General features: G+C 37.9%; 2 protein-coding genes across 5 annotated transcripts; both read right to left on the bottom strand.

The window, feature by feature from the left end:
- Window positions 1-10,501: 10,501 nt before the first annotated feature.
- On the bottom strand, window positions 10,502-12,038 carry LOC135613527 (uclacyanin-3-like). The gene is made up of 2 exons (XM_065110559.1): window positions 11,780-12,038; window positions 10,502-11,100 (listed from the first exon to the last, which is right to left on the bottom strand). Exons 1-2 carry the CDS (start codon window positions 11,946-11,948, stop codon window positions 10,640-10,642), a joined length of 630 nt encoding a protein of 209 aa, XP_064966631.1. The 5' UTR covers window positions 11,949-12,038; the 3' UTR covers window positions 10,502-10,639.
- Window positions 12,039-14,136: 2,098 nt separating this feature from the next.
- Window positions 14,137-19,396, bottom strand: LOC103988176 (uncharacterized). 4 transcript variants are annotated; one of them, XR_010487839.1, is made up of 4 exons: window positions 18,482-19,396; window positions 16,833-17,369; window positions 16,237-16,723; window positions 14,137-14,709 (listed from the first exon to the last, which is right to left on the bottom strand). XR_010487839.1 is itself a non-coding variant. In XM_065113094.1 (3 exons), exons 1-3 carry the CDS (start codon window positions 19,376-19,378, stop codon window positions 16,616-16,618), a joined length of 1,542 nt encoding a protein of 513 aa, XP_064969166.1. In that variant the 5' UTR covers window positions 19,379-19,396; the 3' UTR covers window positions 14,137-16,615. The 4 variants fall into 4 exon arrangements, 1 of the variants encoding a protein (XP_064969166.1); XR_010487841.1 differs by having other exon boundaries at window positions 14,137-14,771; window positions 16,258-16,723; XR_010487840.1 differs by having other exon boundaries at window positions 16,258-16,723.
- Window positions 19,397-20,311: the final 915 nt, after the last annotated feature.

Here is a 20,311-nt window from a genome sequence, read left to right as displayed (position 1 = left end):
GAGAGATGTTGCTCCAACGGGACAGTTATCCAGGAGGGATAAGTCTCAGCTCTCCAGAGGGAGAATCATGTGAGACGGACTTCACATGTTGAGGAGGAGTACCTCACAAACAACAACTCCACGAAGCTCGATGGACTGAGCAAGCGGCGAGGAGTCGTCGCATGATCTCGCTTGAGAGAATGCATTGGTGGATGCATTGCGAGATCAAGTGGGGGAGCGACCCAAAGCAACTCAAATGGAGGCACACTTGGAGTCGATATGGAGATCGGACTCAAGGGAGGGCTGACCCGTGGAATGGTGGGCGCGAGGGCCACCATCGACTCAATGCAGAAACGAGGAGCGGAGCAACTTGGGTGTAACTTGGCGAAGTACCCAAGCCGCATGAAGGGAGCCAGCATAGAAGTTGGAACATGGAGCAGAGGCACAGCGCTTTCCCTAGACAGAGGTCAAGGACATGAACTCTTGCAGAGGCAGGAGTAGAATCATGCTGTTCCCTGGGTCCTTCATTCTGACAGAGCGGACTCATCTTGCATGGTGCCAAAGACGAAGGGAGCTTCGGGGCACATGCACCTTATCTCGGAGGAGCATTCGATGGAGGAACTAAGGCGACTCAATTTGCGGAGGCGAAGTTGGGTACAGAAGGCCTTAGCACAGGGCAAGAGGACGCAGAGGCGGGTACTCTTGAAGAATATGCCATAGTGTTGCCATTCGAGTTGCTATGAAGGAAGCGGTGCGCAGTGGAGATTGTGCTGGTAGGGGCAGAGGCCCAGGATCCAGACAATGGTGCACAAATTACATTGAAGTCGGTGGACTTCGGGAGCTACTAGGCGACGGACTGTCCTAGAGCGGTGCTTCATCTAGGTGTGACCCAAGAGTGGGTGGATGAAGGTCGATTGCCAAAGGAGCGAACAAAATCGAAGGTGGAGGAGACCCTGCGATGTATTGGCAGAGGCCACACATGGAGGGTTCACAATTCGAGTTTATTCCACAAGGATCAGAATGCAATGGAGATGTCACCAGGAGGCGACATGGTGCAGCGGATCGTGGTGGAACAGTTCGTGGCAATGCGACACACACGACATAGTCCCGTGAGGGATGAGATCATATGGAGGTATGATCAGGAGCTACTGGGAGCTCCGCTTTGGTGAACAACACGACGGCAAGAAGGGCTATGGATTCAAGGAGTGAAGGCCATGGTACCGCAGAGGCGGGTCTTCCGGGCGTGCACCGAATTTTGCATCGGATGAAAACCTTGGTCATCAGCATATGGGGGCTGGGTTCCACCAGGGGAAAAGTTCGAATGCAAGTACCAGTGAGTCCCATGAGAGGGACTTGATCATGCAGAGGTATGATCGAAGCAGCTGGAGAGTTGGACTGCTCCAGAGCTCATATTCGCTTAAGGGAGCCCGACAAGTCAGAGGACAAGGTCGAGTAAGCGAACGTTGCTACCAAGGAAGCTAAGGAGAACAGAATCGGTGCAAACCCTACAATGTGATGGCAGAGGCCATGCATGGGAGTTGCAGTCTGTCTTTCTATCGACCAAACAGACTGCTTGGAGAACACAGAGGTGTTGAAGCAGGAGGTCGAAAGGGGCGAGGAAGCGACGACGAGTCCAGAGGGACTTAGCTACCCAAAATCAAGCATCAGTTAGAATGGAGGTGGACTCAGAGGAGTGCCACGGAGACATCTCTACTGATTGTGAAGGAAAGGGATACAGAGGCGAGGCGACAGATAGTAGGGCCATGGGCATGGCAGCGCCATGGTACCGCAAAGGCGGGACTTCCGTGCAAGTCATTGATCCCTTGCTCTCACGGAGGGAGAGCGCTTGGTCGTGAAAGGGGCCGAGGAGGTGGAGCATGCAGAGGCAATCTCCAAGTACCGAGACAAGGCTGAAGGGCAGAGGCCAAGAAACTTCGTAAGACCGGTGTCAACAAGTTTCTCATCAAGATAGCCGTAAGTGAAGGACTTCGGGTCATGCAAGAGTGCACGACCAAGGAACGAAGCAGGCAGTACGCGGTGCTGTACCTTTGCTACTCAGTGGAGTAGGCGGCAGGGTTGATGGAGAAGACGGTACAATCCCAGAGGCGACCTCATCTATCAGAGAATTACTCCAAGTTGGGGTGAAAACTTCCTGCATTCCAGAAGTTCAATGGCATTGAGAAGGTGAATCACAGTAGCTAACTCAACGCAAGGAGTGCAAACACTTCAAGTGCTTCAGAAGTGTGAGCAAAGAGCAGGCGAAGGCCAGTAACCAACTCGATGCATGAAGTACAACCTCGAGGAGGCGGGCGAAGTCAAGTAACCTTTGCCTTCTCAACTCTTAAGAGAATGGGCGAAACCGAGTACCCCAATTCTCTTATCTATCCAGCAGAGGAGCTCTGCACAAGTTCAAAGACCCTTCGAAGAGAATGGAAGATAATAGTTGTCAAATCCTCACCAACGGTGATCAGTGCTACTGAGAGTAGATTGTCCGCCTCATTTCCCAACGAAATGCCAATCGAAAGCGGAAGTGATGCGAACCTACTTGGATGTGACAACTAAGTGAAAGAAGAGTCAATGAGCAGATTTTGTGGAGGAATGACCCAAAACTTCAGAAGTTTGTGAGGCGATGCTCGTTAAAGCTCCAACAAGCATCTACCCAGTTCAAGCAGCATGTGGAAATTTTGAGAGACTAGCGCACTAAGGATGGTCTTTTCCTTCATTTGGTGGATCCGCAGGAATCAACGAGGATCAATACAACTTAGCCAACCCCACACCAGAGTCAGAGTCATTGGCGAGTTGAAGCAGCATGGCGGATCAAAGGTTCGACTACTCAGAAACAGCAGCGGAGAGCAGCTGGGAGCCAGGAGGCGCATTGCAGCTGGAGCGGAAGATTGAAGACTCAGCAAAGGCGAAGAGTTGCAGTGTTCACAAAGGCTTCGACGAGGACGTCGAAGGGATAAGTGGGGGAGAATGTAATGGACAAACTTCTAAACAAGATGTTGGATGTAATGCTTATGTCTGTCCGTTGTCTTTTGGCATGTTCATGCCTTGTACAGAATGTAAAGGGGCGGCCGAAGGCTTAATAGTCCCATTTTAGTTGGGTTGGTGGCCTCTTTAGGCTTGTAAATAAAGGTTGTGTCATGTGGACACGTTCGAGAGCTTTTCGGTCTGTAATGGACCATTTTACCCTTTGTTGTGCAACTATTCAGAGCTTGTAAAGTCTGTTTGTAATTTGCATTGTCTATGAAGTGTTTTTCGGACATGTTTGCTTGTGGATCCCGATTGAGGCGTTCTCTTTAACCCGTTCTCTCTTTTGTTGGTCCTAAGGGACAATGGGAGGCTTCGGGGAGGCTGACCTTTGCGGACGGACGCGCGAGGGTGCCGCACGCCTTAGGCAAAACCAGCTAAGGTCGTGACAACTAGGTGGTACCACTATTAAGTCTGACGGTACCACCACCTAGAAGACTGTATCTGGGCGGTATCATCGCCCAGATTGGTGGTAACACCGCCTGACATAATCTCGGAGACTGTGCCACGACGGTTTCATATGTTTGATCATTGTTTCGGCATTTCTCTTGGCCCAACACAGCCCAAACTTGGGTCCAACTGTCTTCTAATTGGGTTGGCCCAATTCTAATCCCAATTATGTGCTAACTATGAAATTTAAGATATTTACTAAGCTAAACAAGTCTGTAAGTCTAGGTTTCTTCCAACGAGCTTCCGGCGATCTTCCGGCGAACTTCCGACGAACTTCCGACGATCTCTCGGCAATGTTCCAATGGACTCCCGACAAGCTCCTAGACTTCACGATGATCTTCTAGGCAAGTTCTGATAAGCTTCTTTGGCAAGCTCCTGGACTTATCGGTTGGTTCTGGTAGAACTTCCGACGAACTCTCAAACTCCAAACGAAATTGCATTCTTGACTCCAAGACTTCATTTTCCTTTATGCCTTGCTATCATAGTTAATCCTGCACACATAAAAATCTACTTCGATCTAGATAATTAATACTAAGCTAATCATATGTTGTCCGGCATGTCATTGGTTCATCGATGCCTCGTCGGATTGTTCGACGCATCGTCCTCTCTTGCGGCCTATTGCCCAATCGGCCAGTTGACCTCCGCAACTCTAATTTCCTTGGTATAATATCCGCTTTTCTTGGCCTGATGCCCAACTTATGTCCTGAAGCCTTCTGTCGATACGTCGACCGATCCGTCGGCTCGACGTCCAATCTTTTGACATGTTTCCGGCCTAACATGATTCTTCCTACTTTAATTATATCTCCCTGATCAAAGCTACCTACGTCACTCAAAACACATATCAAATCATAAACATTATCAATTGGTTTCATCATCAAAATCCGAGATTCAACACTTTCAATAGGGCCTTTCTATCGTTCGTCCTCCCATGTTCAATAGGATAGACTACACTTATTGGAAAACTCAGATGAGAGTTTTCTTGCTTTCCTTAAACCTTGATTTATGGAATATTGTTAAAAATAGTTTTCAAAAGTCTTCTACTCCAATGAACTAATGGAATGATTTGGAAAGAAAATTATTTCTTTGAATGCTAGAGCTATGAACGCTTTATTTTGTGCTTTGAGCAAAAATGAGTTTAATTATATTTCTTAATACGAAACTGCATATAAGATTTGGCACACACTAGAAATAACTCATGAAGGCACGAATAGAGTAAAAGAGTCTAGAATAAATCTTTCGATGCATGATTTTGAATTATTTCGAATGGAACCAAGTAAAACTATTGTTGACATGTACATCCGTTTTACAAATGTCATCAATAGTTTAAAAGTACTTAGTAAATTTTCTAATCTTGAACTTGTAAACAAGATTCTAAGATTTCTTTCTAAAAATTGGGATCGAAAAGTAACCGTAATACAAGAAGTGAATGATTTAAACTATTTTTCACTTAATGAACTTATTGGGTCTTTGATGACCTATGAAATGACTTGTATTGAACATGATGAACATGAGAACTACCTTCCAAAGAACATAAAGAATTTGACATTTCGAACAATAAAATACCACTTGAGTGATAACTCAAGTGATGATGATAATGACCTTGAACTTCTCACAATAAAACTTAAAAGGTTCTTAAAACACAAATCAAAAGGTAGAAAATGAACTTAAAAAGAAGAAATTGTTAAAGAAAAAGAAAGCACTCAAGGTGACTTGGGACGAAACGAGTGCATTCGAAGACAATGAGCAAACCGATGAAAACGAAGTGGCGAACTTCGCTTTGGTGACTCTCGACAATGAGGTAAACAACTCAAACAAAACTCCTTTAATTTATTTTAAAATTATTTGATGCTTTTCATGAGTTATTTTTAATTAGTTAGTAAAAAAATAGAAAATTATATAAAATTATCATGCTTCTTTTTCTAGTGATTTTATAAAAATAAAATTAAAATTTTCAGCATGACAATTGTATGTGAACTCCTAGCTCTAAGCATGATAAGTTAGATTTATTTAAAAAGAAAAATACTTTATGAAATCATGCTTGATTATTTGAAATCATGCTTAATGAGTTTATAGTTTGAAATTATGAATGTTATACCTTGAAAACTTGAAACCATATTTTGGTGTCAAGCATACCCTTTTAAAAAAATTATTATTTTGGTATCATGCCCAAAGTAATGATGATTTTCTTTTGTGATTTATGGCTTATTGATCCTTATCATAATGAAAGTTGATTTTTAATTTTAAACATGATGGATGGTTTTCATATGAAAAAACTTGAGATTACTTATATGAAATCAATCACATAAGACGAAACATATAAAAAGGAAAATGTATTATCATTAAAATTAAAATGATAAATTAAATCTCTTGTTTAAAGAATCCTTATGTTTAATGTGTTATATTTTTTGTCATCAAGATTTTTGTGATGAATCTTATCTTTGTCTTTTGGTTTTAAATAATGATGCATGTTTTGATTTGGCATAAATAACAAAGGCATGCTATGAAATAAAAAGAAAATATATTTTTCTTGAAAACTTCTCAATCTCTATCTTATTGAGTTTTCAAAAAAAGATTGATGAATCTATTTGTATAAATCTCTTGGACTATGAAAATAATTTTGATGATTGAAGACTTTATATGCATGAATTGAGATCTTGTTCTCCTACGATTCTTTTTGCTATTCACTAAAAAGGAGACTTATTCCAATAAACTATGATATTCTTCCTTCTTATTTATAATGACAAAAGGGAGAAAGGAAATCACTAGCATTTCAAAAGATCGATAAATCTCTTCATTTCATTTTGAATTTTCTGAAAGGGACTTTGTTGATTTGATAAATTGAATGAGTTGAAAATAATGATGAACGTTTTGAAAATAAATAATTGTATCATGTTTGATGATTTTACATTTTGAAATTATGCATGATGAGTTGAAGTGATGTTTGTTTAAAAATATTTATTCAAATGCATGAATCGATAATATTTTTGTCAAATGAATCATGATTTTTCTTGTGAATTCTTGAAATTATAACTTGAGTCTTCTTTTTGAATCAAGAACATTTCCTATCATGCTTTCTATTTACAAATGGAGAAATTTGTAAAAAAATAATATATGATCTCTTGACATTCATGATTTGATTCTTCAACTTTGTTATTTATCCTTGTCATGATTTGAAGATTGAAGTAAAGAGAAATAAATTAAACTATTGTATTGTTATTACTCGGAAGAAAGAATTGCTAGCGTACATATCACGAAAAGAGGCAAACTTGCTAGCTTGCTTATCTCAAAAGATAAGCAAGAAATGCTATCTTGCAAATTTCAAGAGAAACAATGTTTACTAAGTTATACATCATAAAGAAAAGCAAAAAGCTTGCTCAACTCAAAATATGCAAAATTTTGCCAACTTTCATATGTGTAAAATTTACTAGCTTGCATGTTCTAAAATTATGTAAAACTCACTAAATTTACTAAATTTGTAAATTGTATGGAGAAAAAAATTGCAAAAAATATAAAACATGCTAACTTGCACATCTAGCAAAATTTATGAACTTGCAAAACTCAAAATTATTGCTAGCTTGCATGATGATAAAATTTGATATTATATTTATAATGCAATGATTTAAAACTTGCTAAATGCACTTCTCCTTTTTATTGATGACAAAGGAGGAGAAGTTATAATGATCATACATGGAATGATATATCGAAATTTTGATTATACATGATTTTATGTTGCTTGGACTCATGATTAAATTTGCTTTGACTTGAATTCAGGTTGAATTCAAGATTCTATCAATATGGCATATTGATAGGAGGAGTTAAGGTTACTCCATCATCAATTGGTTGTCATCATCAAAAAGGGAGAGATTATTAAATCTCATATTTTGATGATGAAACCAATTGATAGTGTTTATGATTTAATCTATGTTTTGAGTGACACAAGAAGCTTCGATCAGGGAAAGATAATTAAAGCAGGAAGAATCATGTTGTGTTGGAGAAAAACATGTCAGAAGATTGGACGTCGAGCCGAAGGATCGGTCGACGTATTGATAGAAGGCTTCGGGCCATGGGTTTGGGCATTGGGCTAAAAAGAGTGAAAATTACACTAAGAAAATCGGAGTTGCAGAGGTCAACTAACCGATTAGGCAATAGGCCGAAAGAGAGGACGATACACCGAAGAATCGGACGAAGCATCGATAAACCAATGACATGCCGGACAATATTTGATTCAAGCTTAGTAATAATTATCTAGATCGAAATAGGCTTTAAGTGTGCAGGATTAACTACGATAGCAATCAAGGCATAAAACAAAATGAAGTCCCAAAGTCAAGAATGAGATTTCATTGGGAGTTCGAGAGTTCGTCGGAAGTCCAGATGTTTGTTGGATGTTCAGTCAGAATTGACTGAGAAGTCCAAGATCTTGCTAAAGAAGCTCATCGGAACTCGCCAAGAATATCGTCGTGAAGTCCAGGAGCTTGCTGGGAGTCCATTGGAATATTGCCGAGAGATCATCGGAAGTTCGTCGAAAGCTCGCCAGAAGAAACCTAGACTTATGGACTTATTTAGCTTAGTGAATATCTTAAAATTCATAGTTAACATATAATTGGGTTGGAATTGGGCCAACTCATCAATTGGGCCCAAGTTTGGGCTATATTGGGTCAAGTGAAAGGCTTAAACAATGACCCAATAGGTGGAACCATCGTAGTATAGTCTCCGAGATTATGTCAGGCGACGGTACCGCTAGTCTGGGTGGTGGTATGCCCAGACACAGTCTCCGAGAGATTGTCAGGCGGTGATATTGTCAGATTAGGAGGTGGTACCGCCAGACTGGGTTGTGGTACAGCCTAGTTTTAGTATCAATGTCAGTGCTGTAGGCGGTGGTATCGCCCAGCACAGGTGGTGGTACTGCCAGTACCCGAAGGTCCCGGGATGAGATATTTTTAGGCTCCAAGTTTGAATCCACTTGAGGCCTATAAATGCCCATCTCATCCCTAGTTAACACATATAAGAATTGAGAGTAAAAAAGAAGAAAAACGTTATTGTAATCTCGTGAGAACTCCTCTCAAAGCTCAAAGTGTTAGTATCGTTTGAGAGATGAGTAAAGAGGGTGTAAAGGTTCTCTCCTGAACCTATCAAAATAAGAATTGAGTTGTATAAGAGTAGTTGATCTTCGCCATTAAAGGAAGATCGTTAGTGGATGTTGGTGGCCTCGATGGAAGAGGAATCGGTAGAGTGGATGTAGGTCACGACGACCGAACCACTATAAAATCTTGTTTGCATTTACTTCTTAATATTTACCTTATTGCAAATTGAATTCTTACTTTCACTACGCTTGTGCATGCTTTCAAGTTAACATCTTTCCAAAATGGGTTTAATCGAAACGAAAATTTTGAACCGACGTAATTTTATCTACTATATTAATTCACCCCCTCTTAGTGTCGACTCGTTCCTAATAAGGGCAATATCGAATAATATAAAGCTATACTTATGGCTAAAGATTTTTCTCAAAAAGAAAGAATTGATTATAATGAGATATTTTCTTTAATTTTTTAAAAGGACTCATTGAGGATTATTATGATATTAGTAGCTTATTATGATCTTGAGTTATATCATTTTGATATTAAAATAATATTTCTGAATCGGGATTTAGATGAGAAAATCTACATTGAACAATCTAAACGATTTGTAAAGAAAGAAAAGGAAAGTTGAGCTTGCAAACTTTAGAAATTCATTTATGGTCTTAAACAAACTTTTAATAGTATATAAAGTTTTATAATATTATTACTTTATTTGAATTTAAGAACAAATATTATTTATTAGTGTATATATCAAAAAATCAATAAGAATAAGTTTATTATATTGGTCTTATATATAAATAATATTTTTCTTACTAGTGACCATGGTTTATTGCATGAAACCAAGATGTTTCTCATTAGAAATTTTAAGATGGTTTATATGAATGAGGTAGTTTTTATTATTAGCATTAAGATATTCATGAATATATCTCAAAAATTACTATGACTATCTCAAAAAGGATATATTGGCCTAGTCTTTAAGAAATTCAATATGTTGTTTTGTTCTATTAATGATATATCTATTACTAAAGATAAAAAATTTAATCAAAACAAGTATCTTAAGAATAATATAGAAAAGAATCAAATAATATGCATAGTTAGAAGCATATTATATACTTAAATTTATATGAGCTCACATACATTTGCAATCAGAATACTTAATAGATACCAAAACAACCCAAGATAAAACATTAAAAAGTTAAAGAAAATGATGAGATGTCCGGACAAAAAACTATATGCTCATCTATAAGAGATCAAATCAATTAGAAGTGATGGGTTATTCAAATATTGATTTTGTAAATTATCTTAATATTTGAAAATCTACTTCAGGATTCATGTTCATATTAGTTGGAGGAGAAATTTCCTAGAAAAGTATAAAATAATCATTTATTGTATTATCAATAATAGAAGCTGAATTTATAATATACTTTGAGATTATAAATCATAAAATTTAATCTCAAGATTTAGTATGGATAGCAAGCCATTAAAGATATTTTGTGATGATATGGAAATAAATTTTTCTCAGCATATTGAAATAAAATATTTGCTAGTTAGAGAAAGAGACCCGAAAATAAATATCAATTAAGAATTATTATGAGGATGTGGTTTGTGAGCAACTAATAGTGATGTATATTTAAGTGAAGACTATCATTGGTTTTTTCTTACTTATTTAATAACAATATTTATTTTTACTATAATATTAAATTTCTGTATATACTAAAATGAGCCTACTTTTATTGACTTAGACTTCTATTTAAGATCATCAAATAACGAGAGTCGATTATCCAATCGATTCGGGTCGTGATGTAGTTAGAAACGAATGATTGGGAGACATGATTTAGAGTCAATAAGGCCTTATAATAATTGCTCCTAATAACATATGCTCTTAGAAGCTTATGCTGTTTCTTGGCACAGTAGCAATCACTATCAAAGCTTTGTTTTCTATTTCATAATCCACTGATGCAACAATCGATGCATGACAATGTTTTTTATTTCTTATTGATCTAATGAATCAATACATAACAATGCTTCCTATGATTCACTGTCACTGTGAGTCCACAGAGGACAAAGAAAGAGCAACAACTGATGACAGCGAATGGCATCATCTCTCACAGGGCCATAAGCATCAGCATGACGATTCCCGAACCGAGTCCGAGAGTTGCCTTCGCCTTCAGGCAAGCGCCGCTCGGTGTCGGCGGCGACGCTGTGGGGGCAGACGGCGGAGGAACGGAGCCTGGGGTCGAAGATGCCGGCGGAGGGACGGAGCCTGGGGTCGAAGATGACGGCGGAAGCGCAGAAGGCGAGCGCGGGGAGGGAGCAACAGGGGAGCGGGGGGTGGAGGAGGGAGAAGGAGGACGAGTTGAGGTCGGGGAGGCGACGTCGATCTGGAGCTTCATGCCACCAGCGCAGTGTCCGGGAATTCCGCAGACGAAGTACCTGGAGCCGGTGCTGTTGAGCGTGACGACGGTGTTGCCGCCGGTGCTCGTCGATATGGGGTTGCTCGTCGTGCACGAGCTGTAGGCGGCGCTCGACACCTCCAACACGTCATGGCTCGACGCATACTTGAATGCTGCATTCAAAAGGAGTATAGCTTCCAAGATATTTATGTTGCAATAAAAATGTGAATTTAATTATATACAATATTGAATATGATTTTGATTAAATATTGAGTTGTAGACAATTATATTTTTAATAAAAGATAAAGTTTAGATTAAACGATCAATTTAATACGTTTATCTTTTTACGCTTAACTATCAAAGTGTTTACTAACTAAGCAAGCTGACACGCTTACTCCTCTACTGATAAGCTAACCAGTGTACACAATAATTAGTTTTTCTATAAACATGATTAGTTATATAATCCTAAAATATACTAAATGTAAATAATTATAAATGTTATAGTTTTTAGCTCTATTTATTAAATAATATGGATTAGAGGAGTTATCAATAAACATTTCTTGCATTCATGGCTTCATTTATTACATTCAAGGAGACCATCATCATCACATGAAAGAATCTATTGTTACGGAAAGAACAACTGAAGAGAAGAATATGAGAGTTGGTTGCCATTGCATGCCAAGATCAAGAACTGCACTACTTGTGAGCATTCATAAGCTATCAACTCCCTTACATCCTACTTCTTAATTACCTCAGCGAGAATGTGCATAACATCATATACTTTGACATCATAAGCAATGTGGAGGGGGGGAAACGAGGAAGGAGAGGAAAACGAGGAAGGAGAGGACTCACTCAGTGTGTCACCCACGCGGAATGCCTTGCCGGAGACCCACTGCGTGTAGTTAGTGGCGAGATCCCAAGAGCCGGCGGGGCCGCCGACGTCGTAGTTGGCGCCCATGGCAATCGCAGAGATGGCTGCCACCGTCGCTATCGCCATTACAGCTCTCAGCATTGCAGCCATCGTCACAGAAACAGAAGGGGCTGCAGAGGAGGAGGAGATGCTTGATGAGCTAGAAGAAGAAGAAGAAGAAGAATGTGCTTATTGCGTGGTAATGATGGGAAGCTTGCAGAGGTTATATAGAGTTGGTGAGGGAAGACGGATTCATGGAAGAGGAGAGAGTGATCGTTAAGTCTTCACCAAAAATAGTCGACGATTTGGGGCTGCCAAACAAAACGCGGGTGACAGACTGTGTCGTATGCCGGAAGTTGACTCAGCCATGTGTAGTCTCCAAGTTATTTGGAAGCTTTCAATGTTTGTATATGATGTATAAATTGACTTGGAAGCTTGTTGGGATTTTAATATGGATGAGATGAATTAAATAAACGTCACGCGTTTTCCAAATCCAAGTCAAAAGTTGTTGCTATTAGCCACGAGGTCAAGATTGTTAGAATTTGTTTTGCGGGGAAACAAAAAGTAAACTTAAATTAAAAGGGCACTATTACACAATAATAATAAGGTTAAAACATCCTACCAATTTGGAATCGACTATTTAGATTTCTTATCATTGATAAAGTATTTTTTGTTTGAATAAAAAACTAAATATCATGAACTTAATTTGATACAATAAATGGCCGATTGAGATTTAAAAAAAATAATGATGGAATGGGCAATTTTAAAACCATCCTTTAAAATTAGACTCCCTTATCCATGTCAAATTAAATTAATTATTAAAAAATAAAATTATGTTAAAGAGCAGTCTCGCATTTCTAAGATATACGGGATTTTTAAATAGCTTCAATTTCAATGCCATTGATAAGACTGACTCAAATGTGATACTATGAACTAAAAGAGGCTGATGTAATCTTAAATGTGATACGATTCTATTCTCCGCTAAAACGTATCAAAAAGACTGGCACGCACAAACTGGTTTGTGATCATCATATTGCTGCCCAGATTCTGACTTATGAAAAAGCCTGTAGGGGCATGTATTGAAACCACAATCTACAAAAGTCCAGGAGATGTTCTTGCCTCGGATAGAATCTTGGAATCTTGATTCGACAATTACTAAATTCGGTTTCCATCAATAATGAATACGAGTTAAACTAATAAAGATTAATATATATTGAGTCCGATATTAATTTTATCCAAAAATTTAAGTTGATAAATTATCGATCAAACTTGAATATTAGAAAATATTCATAAATTATCTCACATCGGTAAATATGGAGAGACTATTAAGTTTGACTTAATATTGGTTTAAACATTTCCGGTCGAACCGATATGTATTAATCTTGACTAATTTGATACCATAATAAAGGAGAGAGATTTGAACCAATATGAACTTTACAACCAAAGTCAAACTTAATTATGGTATTCAGGAGAGATTAAAAGAATAACTAAAAAATAATCATACATATATTAAGCTTGACTCATAATAAGCTCAAGTCTACAGTAAATTATATATTAATTCATGTAAGAAAGAACATTGCTAGGCTCAAAGAAGGTCAATCTATTCTACCCAACAGATAGTTTAAGAAAATATCTGAGTTAAAAAAAGCAACTATGATCCTCCCCATAAACTTCCTTGTAAGAAAAGCAAGGTCAAAACTTATATAAAACTTTTTCATTGATCTCACATATTCATAATATATTCAATAAATTTAATTACATCCTCAATGGTTAATAATATCTAAATCTATATAACATTATTATTGAAACCAAATCTATACTTCAAAAATATATAAAATATTTGAATGGCTCTTCCAAGTATATCCATGTATTACTTGTTTGAGTAACAGGATATGAGCAAGTAACATACTAACAAAACCAGATATAAAAATAAATCTTCATATCAGAACTTATAAATTATTTTCAATCACTTCTTGCTTCAAATACACAACAACATGTACATTTTTTATTTATTTATAACAAGTCATAAAAAGAGCTAATCAAAACTGAGCTTCATATATCATGCAAATCATATATTTATAATAGAATAACTTTTAAGTATTTTTTTTACATAAGTAAGATTACATATCAGATATCATTTTAGCAATGACGATTATAATAATATTATATCCCCGTGACAAGATCTAGAATGCAATTATTTACTGTTCGTAGCTAGGAGCTTCATGATGTAAACATGTTCCAACATGGCCAAAAATATCACTGAAACAACATGACTTACCCCTAAGATGATGTCAAGATGTCACAGAATGGTAAAGCATTTCATTAACATAATATAGATTGATGATACAGTTCCATTGTCAACCATTTAGAAGCATGAACTAAAAGAAGCTGATGTAATCTTAAAAAGTTATAGAACTCTGGTCTCTGGATACAAAATGTATCAAAAGGACTGGCACATACAAACTGGTTTGTGAATCTTTTTTGCTGTCCAAATTCTGAACTGAGAAAAACCAAACCTGTAGACATGGTTTGAAGTGTACAAAGTCCAGCAGATGTTCTCTGTCTCAGATGAATCTTGATCTACCCAGCCAGATATTTGGTTTGGATGTCTCGTACTCGTCCAGCTCATTCATGAGTTTGCTTCTTCATTGATGAATCAGTAACTCCTTTAAGAACAAAGAATGAACAATGCTACTCGATGAAGGTTAATCTATTCTCTGAAGGTTGGTTTGCCTTTCATCAGTCAGCAAATGCAGAGATGTTATAAGCAGCTCGAACGAACCAACCTTTCTTTAAAGGACAACAATCTGAATCAGTCTTGTAGCCATTTATAAAAGCCCAAATGGCATTCCATGATGGAAGATAATGTCAGCTAATCACAAATGGAAAAAGGGTCAGGAGACTGAACTGAATTCTTGGCTTGTAAGAAAATATCTGGGTTAAAAGAGCAACATAAGCAAATGATATGATAATCATACTGCAAATCCAATATATGGGTTCAAAAAGTAGAAATAGTTATACACTATGTCCAACATGTGAAACCACTTGATTGTGCAGATTCAATTAGAATAGTCTTCCTGATGGACGATAATCCGTAAATAAGATGACAACAAAATCAAAGCATACCAAAAAAGCAAGCAACAAAAAATGGAAAGAACCGATGGAAATCTCTTCTTTTGCAGCTAACATGAAGAATAAGATAAAGCATAGGTGCATATTTCTTTCTGTTACTTCTATGAAGAGGAATTATACAGGTATCTTTGCAACTAATTCAATATAAATGCAACTTGTCTCGACTCTCATGTTAGAAATCTAAAAGAAAATAAAAGACTAGCAATTTAAGACAGAGAACTCGTGGAAATTTAATAGATAAACATAGTCATTTTAAAAAGTAATGTTCAGGAGGATTATGAAGTTCAATAATCAGAAAACATCGAGATAAGAAGGATAAGTGATTTACTAACAACAGTAATGGCAAAGAGTTGTTTGACAAGCACTTAAAAATGATCATCATGCTCTTCTTGCTCAAGGGGGAAGAATCTAATTCTTCCCATTTCTTCATCATGCTCTTCTTGCACCCTTTGCTTTTTTTGTGCAAAATCATATTCAAGTGCACATCTCTTGTCTTGATATAAATTTTAACTCTTTTAGTAATCACCATCTCCAGTCAAAAGTATGACCAGTAAGTCATTATCATCTTGTTATTTGGTCACCCCTTGAGCTCATATCTTTGTTACCCATCCCAACAATCTGCCCCACCGTCCAGGGGGCACAGTTCTTTGTTCTAGTACACAAGTCTCTTTTTGCAAGGGTGCCATGCAATTTTGAGTGAGCAGACCAAATATGACCCCCTAAAGCCTGAAGGATTTTTTAGGGCAGGAGGTGTCTAGGAGGGGGGATTATGGATCTCAATGTCATCTAGGGGTATGACTATTCTTGAATCAAAATACTTGTGTCATCTTAATGTCTTCCAAAGTATATGATATAAACAAAAGGCTTATATAATGGTTATTTATCCATATATATAAACTAATTGCAAAGTTAAACTAATTACACCAGCTCATCCAGAATAGTTCCAAATCAGAAAGACATGTAACACTGACGACTAGCATCATGACATAGCAAAAGAAATATACTCTTAATTGCTGCTATCCAACTATCACATCCTGTCCTAAAAGGTCAGATCATTTTTGGCTAGTTTTATTCAATACAGGTAGGAGCGATTTGCCACCAAAACAAAGCAAGTCTCCTGGCATCATCACTGACATTTTGCTTGATTTAAAGAATAGCATAAAAGTAGGAAAAATAGAACATGATAAACAAAAGAAATGTTCATTCCAAAGAGAAGCATAAACTAATACTAGACAGAATATAACTTAGCAACTATGTAGGTTATGACCTGAATTGCAGGTAGAAGTACCTTCTCCCTTTTGATAGGCATCAGGCATCTGCATCGTATGACCGACTATATTCCGATGATTGACATCTTCCTTAACTTGAAAAGTGCTGCATTTGTGTGGTAATGAAATGCCTTCATCTTTGTAGCCATGGTAAAGGTTCATGACACAATGTGCCAGCAACAGACAAATGTAGACAAATACAATGGTTCAAAGATTCAAAAAGAAAATTGACACCAAAAGCATAAACTTCATGTATAAATGAAAATTTTATATGTCTAGACTATTTTCAACAAAAAACATATTCTTTTCATTCTTTTCCTCAAATTAACCATATCAGTTTTTCTCCAAACTTGTTTGGTTAAGCTATTCTCATCCTGTCTACCAATGCATCGCGATTAACTCATCATCTTTACATTTCCTGATATTTATCTCCATGACTGTTTCAGAAGATGTTTGTGAAACATCGCAGCACTCTCGTCGTATGGCCTGTAAATTGCAAAAGAATTATTTTGACAACCCAGCACCTCAATTAGATATATAACTGTTAGAACTTAGGGACAATGAGTAGTAGATCACTAAAAGTTAGACATGGTACCAGCCCAGACTGACGACGGAGTTGTTGTGAGAACACCCTGATCTGTTTAAGATCCTTGGCCGGACTCATATTTTTTTGGCAATTTCCAAATGCATGCCTTGTGTAATTGCTCTGTATTTTCTCCTTATTCAAAGCCACACTCTCAAAAAAGAAAATATCTGGTCTTTTACATGGATCTTTGTTGAGCTCCCTGGTGTTCAACATATATGGAATTAAAGAAGAATTACGACCTCTCCTCCATGGAGTAAATGTTTGTGGCAAAGAAAGCAGATCTACAAGAAGTTGATTGCCTTCAAAAACCTGGACCACATATCCCCAGGAAACCGAAACAGTAAGCAATTTTGTGCTGTCATAACAAATAGTTTGCTGCAAAATCCTGCCTGGATCAATGTTTACAGCTTTAAATAGATGATCCAAGGCTGCTACATGAGTCATGCCTGGGAATATTGGTTCCACACGATCGATATGATGAAGTGATATCAGAGGAGCCAATGGATGTGCTGACAAAATCCCAAAAATATCTCCACGAAGATCAAACTGATGAGTTGAAACAAAAATAGTTCAGCAGAAAATCTATTTAAAGTCTTGTTAATATAATTTTAAAAACTAACAGAAACAACTACTCACCACTAGGTTACTCCAATACATTCAACGTGATATGTGATTCTTGATGTATTAAATTTAGCTACACAATCAATTTATGGTTTATAGATATCTTGGATATCAGATTAGGAGGGAACAACGATGGCCTTACTGCTTGCATTGTTCCATCTATCTGCATTTTTTCGAGCCTTGTCTTTCGGTTTTTCTTTCTCTTTTTCACTTAGGACATCGAACAATATTAAAAGGGTGACATATATCAAAACCTAACATAAATTAGAAGCCATGAGTTGTATTTAAGTTTATTTTTCATACCAACAAGGAAGAAATGAAGTTTCAATTTAGTGCATCTTGTTTCTTTAAAGGTCATCATAATACTTGAACCAGGGGCACTTTGACTCTTGCAGAACGTAAAAGAACAGAGATGTGCCCTAGACAAAACATATCACAAAATGACATTAGGTGTAATTGTCTTGATCCGTGAAGAAAACATACACACACACATGACGATGAAAGGCTACATCAAAGGGAGCACAAGTACACCATAAGTGGAGGATGAAGTCATGAAGAACTGCACAAAAAATTGATGGATAAGCAAGCTTCCTACTACGTGGAGGACAAAGTAAAGGGAACCAGTTACAATGGTGGATGAATATGCTGATACAGCAAAACTCCGAAGAATGACTGCCATATCATGCTCATATCAACATAGTAATTTTCCATTTTTTCCTTTAGTCGATTACATCAACTTTCTTATAACGTGTGAAAATTTTAGCATTTAACTGCAGTAACTATATTTGTTGCCCTCTGATTCCCCGATACTTAATCTCTGGATTGAAGGAACTTTGCTTTTCATCATACAATATATCCATTTGCTCTAAATGTATGAAGTTTCTTTGACAATGAACTAATTTTTTGATCAGTTGAAATTAATAAGATTCAAAAATCAAATTAAATGCCGCATCAATAGTGCCCGAATTTATGCAACCAAAAGGATGCAAATTTAGATCACTATGAACAAGGAGTGGGAGAAAATTTGAAGCTTTTACCTGATGGAACCCCGGCTCATGTGTCAACCCAACTCCAAGCTCGGCCAAGCAGGAGAAGACCCTATCATCACTCCCATACAAATGGGCATACCTCACAAGGCAAGAATCCAAAACCCTAGCCAAAGCCTTCGCTAACGGATAGCTGATCGCGAAGCCCCCTCCCCCGAATGCCATCGAGAAGGAATGCTTCGCGTTCTGTTCCACGCTCTCCGACCCCGCGCCGACGTAGTACCACTGCTCCCAGTCGTACCTCGCCAGGGTTCCAGCGAGGTTCTCCGGGATGAACAGCGTGTCGTCGTCGCCGAGCACGACCCACCTGATGTCGTCGCTGCGGGCGACGGGTGAGGAGCCATTGCCGACAACACCGTCGACGAGCTCCTTCACGATCCGGGCGACGCGGACGGCGGAGCGGAGGCCGCCCTTGTAGGCGTACGGAAGGTTGGAGGCGTCTGCAGAGACGCGGGCGGGGGGGAGGCGCGAGTCATCGTCGTCACCGGAAGCTGGGGCGGAGGGGGAGTCGAGGAAGGCAGCGCCTTGCATGAGGCCCGGGCGCCACCAGATGCGGAGGTAGGGCTTGCGGCGAGGCCAAGACCTGGAGGAGGAGGCGATTCCGAAGAGGAGGTGGCGGGGGGAGGTAGGGGTGGGCGCCGGCGGCCGCGGGGTTGCGGCACCGTCCGGGGGGCGGAGGAGGGGTTTGGGGAAGAATAGGAGGAAGGAGAGGATGACGACGGCGGAGAGGAGGAGAAGGACTCGGTGGGGAGAGAAGGAGGAGATGGTTCGAAGGAGGAGAAGGGGAGATGCCATCGGCTGGCGTCGGAGGCGGCGCAGTGGGGCGTGGTGGAGTTGTGGGGCCCGGTGAGGGGGCATGGAAAGTGAGCGGATCCAGTCCTTGAACATTTAAGACAAAGGTGTGACACCAGCAAACCTGTGTGGATGATGGCAGAGTTTGCAGTGTTTTTCTACCACAAATAAATAAAACAATTATTGGACGATTTTTATTTTTATTTTTATTTTTTCCAGATGCTACCCTTTTCAAAATTCTAAATTATTATCTCATATTTTAAAATTTTTAAAAATACCCTCTAAAAACTGTTTATATTTTGTTTTCATCCAAATCCAAAAAAAAATTTCACCAACTGTTTGCAATGAGTTATTTTTTATCCACAAAATAATATATTAAAAAAAGTTATATAATCTTTTTATTTTAAAAATATTATGACATCAAAAATACTATATAATTTTTTAAAAATACAGTATTTTTAAAACACTATATGGTGTTTTGTGGATAAAAATAAACCCACAAAACACTGTAAATAGTTTTTTAAAAAAATTAGATTTGGGTGAGAATAAAATGATATTTTTTTAAGACATATTTTTGAAACTTTAAAAATATAGGATGATGGTTTAGGAATTTTGAATTATTAATGATATGAGATTATACTGTTAGGATATCTTTTTTATGATCTTTCTTATTTTCAAGAGTTCAAACTTTGAGTTCATATTTTATTCGATGAGGTGATTTTCACATCGGCATCTATCCATGATGGTATGACTCATCTTCATTTAGTCAAACCATTGGTTCAATCTTTTATTTTTTATTTAATTTTATTTACTTATTTTTATCCATCTAGCTCTAATACATATTAAAAATCTTATATTATTGGTCAAAGTCAAACTAATCAAGATGAACATATATCAAATAATAAACCAATTCAATCGTAATCAGACTCTTTTAATATTCACCATCATAAATGGTATTAGAGTAAGACAAACATATTTATAAATACTTAATATACAAATGTGTGAAGACCTAATAAAACTATATCGAGG

Source organism: Musa acuminata, chromosome BXJ2-6, assembly GCF_036884655.1.
Source record: "Musa acuminata AAA Group cultivar baxijiao chromosome BXJ2-6, Cavendish_Baxijiao_AAA, whole genome shotgun sequence".
NCBI classification, from domain to species: Eukaryota; Viridiplantae; Streptophyta; class Magnoliopsida; order Zingiberales; family Musaceae; genus Musa; species Musa acuminata.
The sequence above is the reverse complement of the archived record's forward strand: the minus strand, read 5'-3'. Positions and strand labels throughout refer to the sequence as shown.

Bases quoted from the DNA above. Each gene is read 5' to 3' on its own strand.
- LOC135613527 (XM_065110559.1), bottom strand. From the start codon at position 11,948: ATGGCTGCAATGCTGAGAGCTGTAATGGCGATAGCGACGGTGGCAGCC. The intron at 11,101-11,779 runs GTGAGTCCTCTC...TTTTGAATGCAG, and splicing joins CCGCGTGGGTGACACACTGA to CATTCAAGTATGCGTCGAGC.
- LOC103988176 (XM_065113094.1), bottom strand. From the start codon at position 19,378: ATGTTCAAGGACTGGATCCGCTCACTTTCCATGCCCCCTCACCGGGCC. The intron at 17,370-18,481 runs GTAAAAGCTTCA...TCAACTCATCAG, and splicing joins ATGAGCCGGGGTTCCATCAG to TTTGATCTTCGTGGAGATAT. The intron at 16,724-16,832 runs GTACCATGTCTA...TGCAATTTACAG, and splicing joins TCCGTCGTCAGTCTGGGCTG to GCCATACGACGAGAGTGCTG.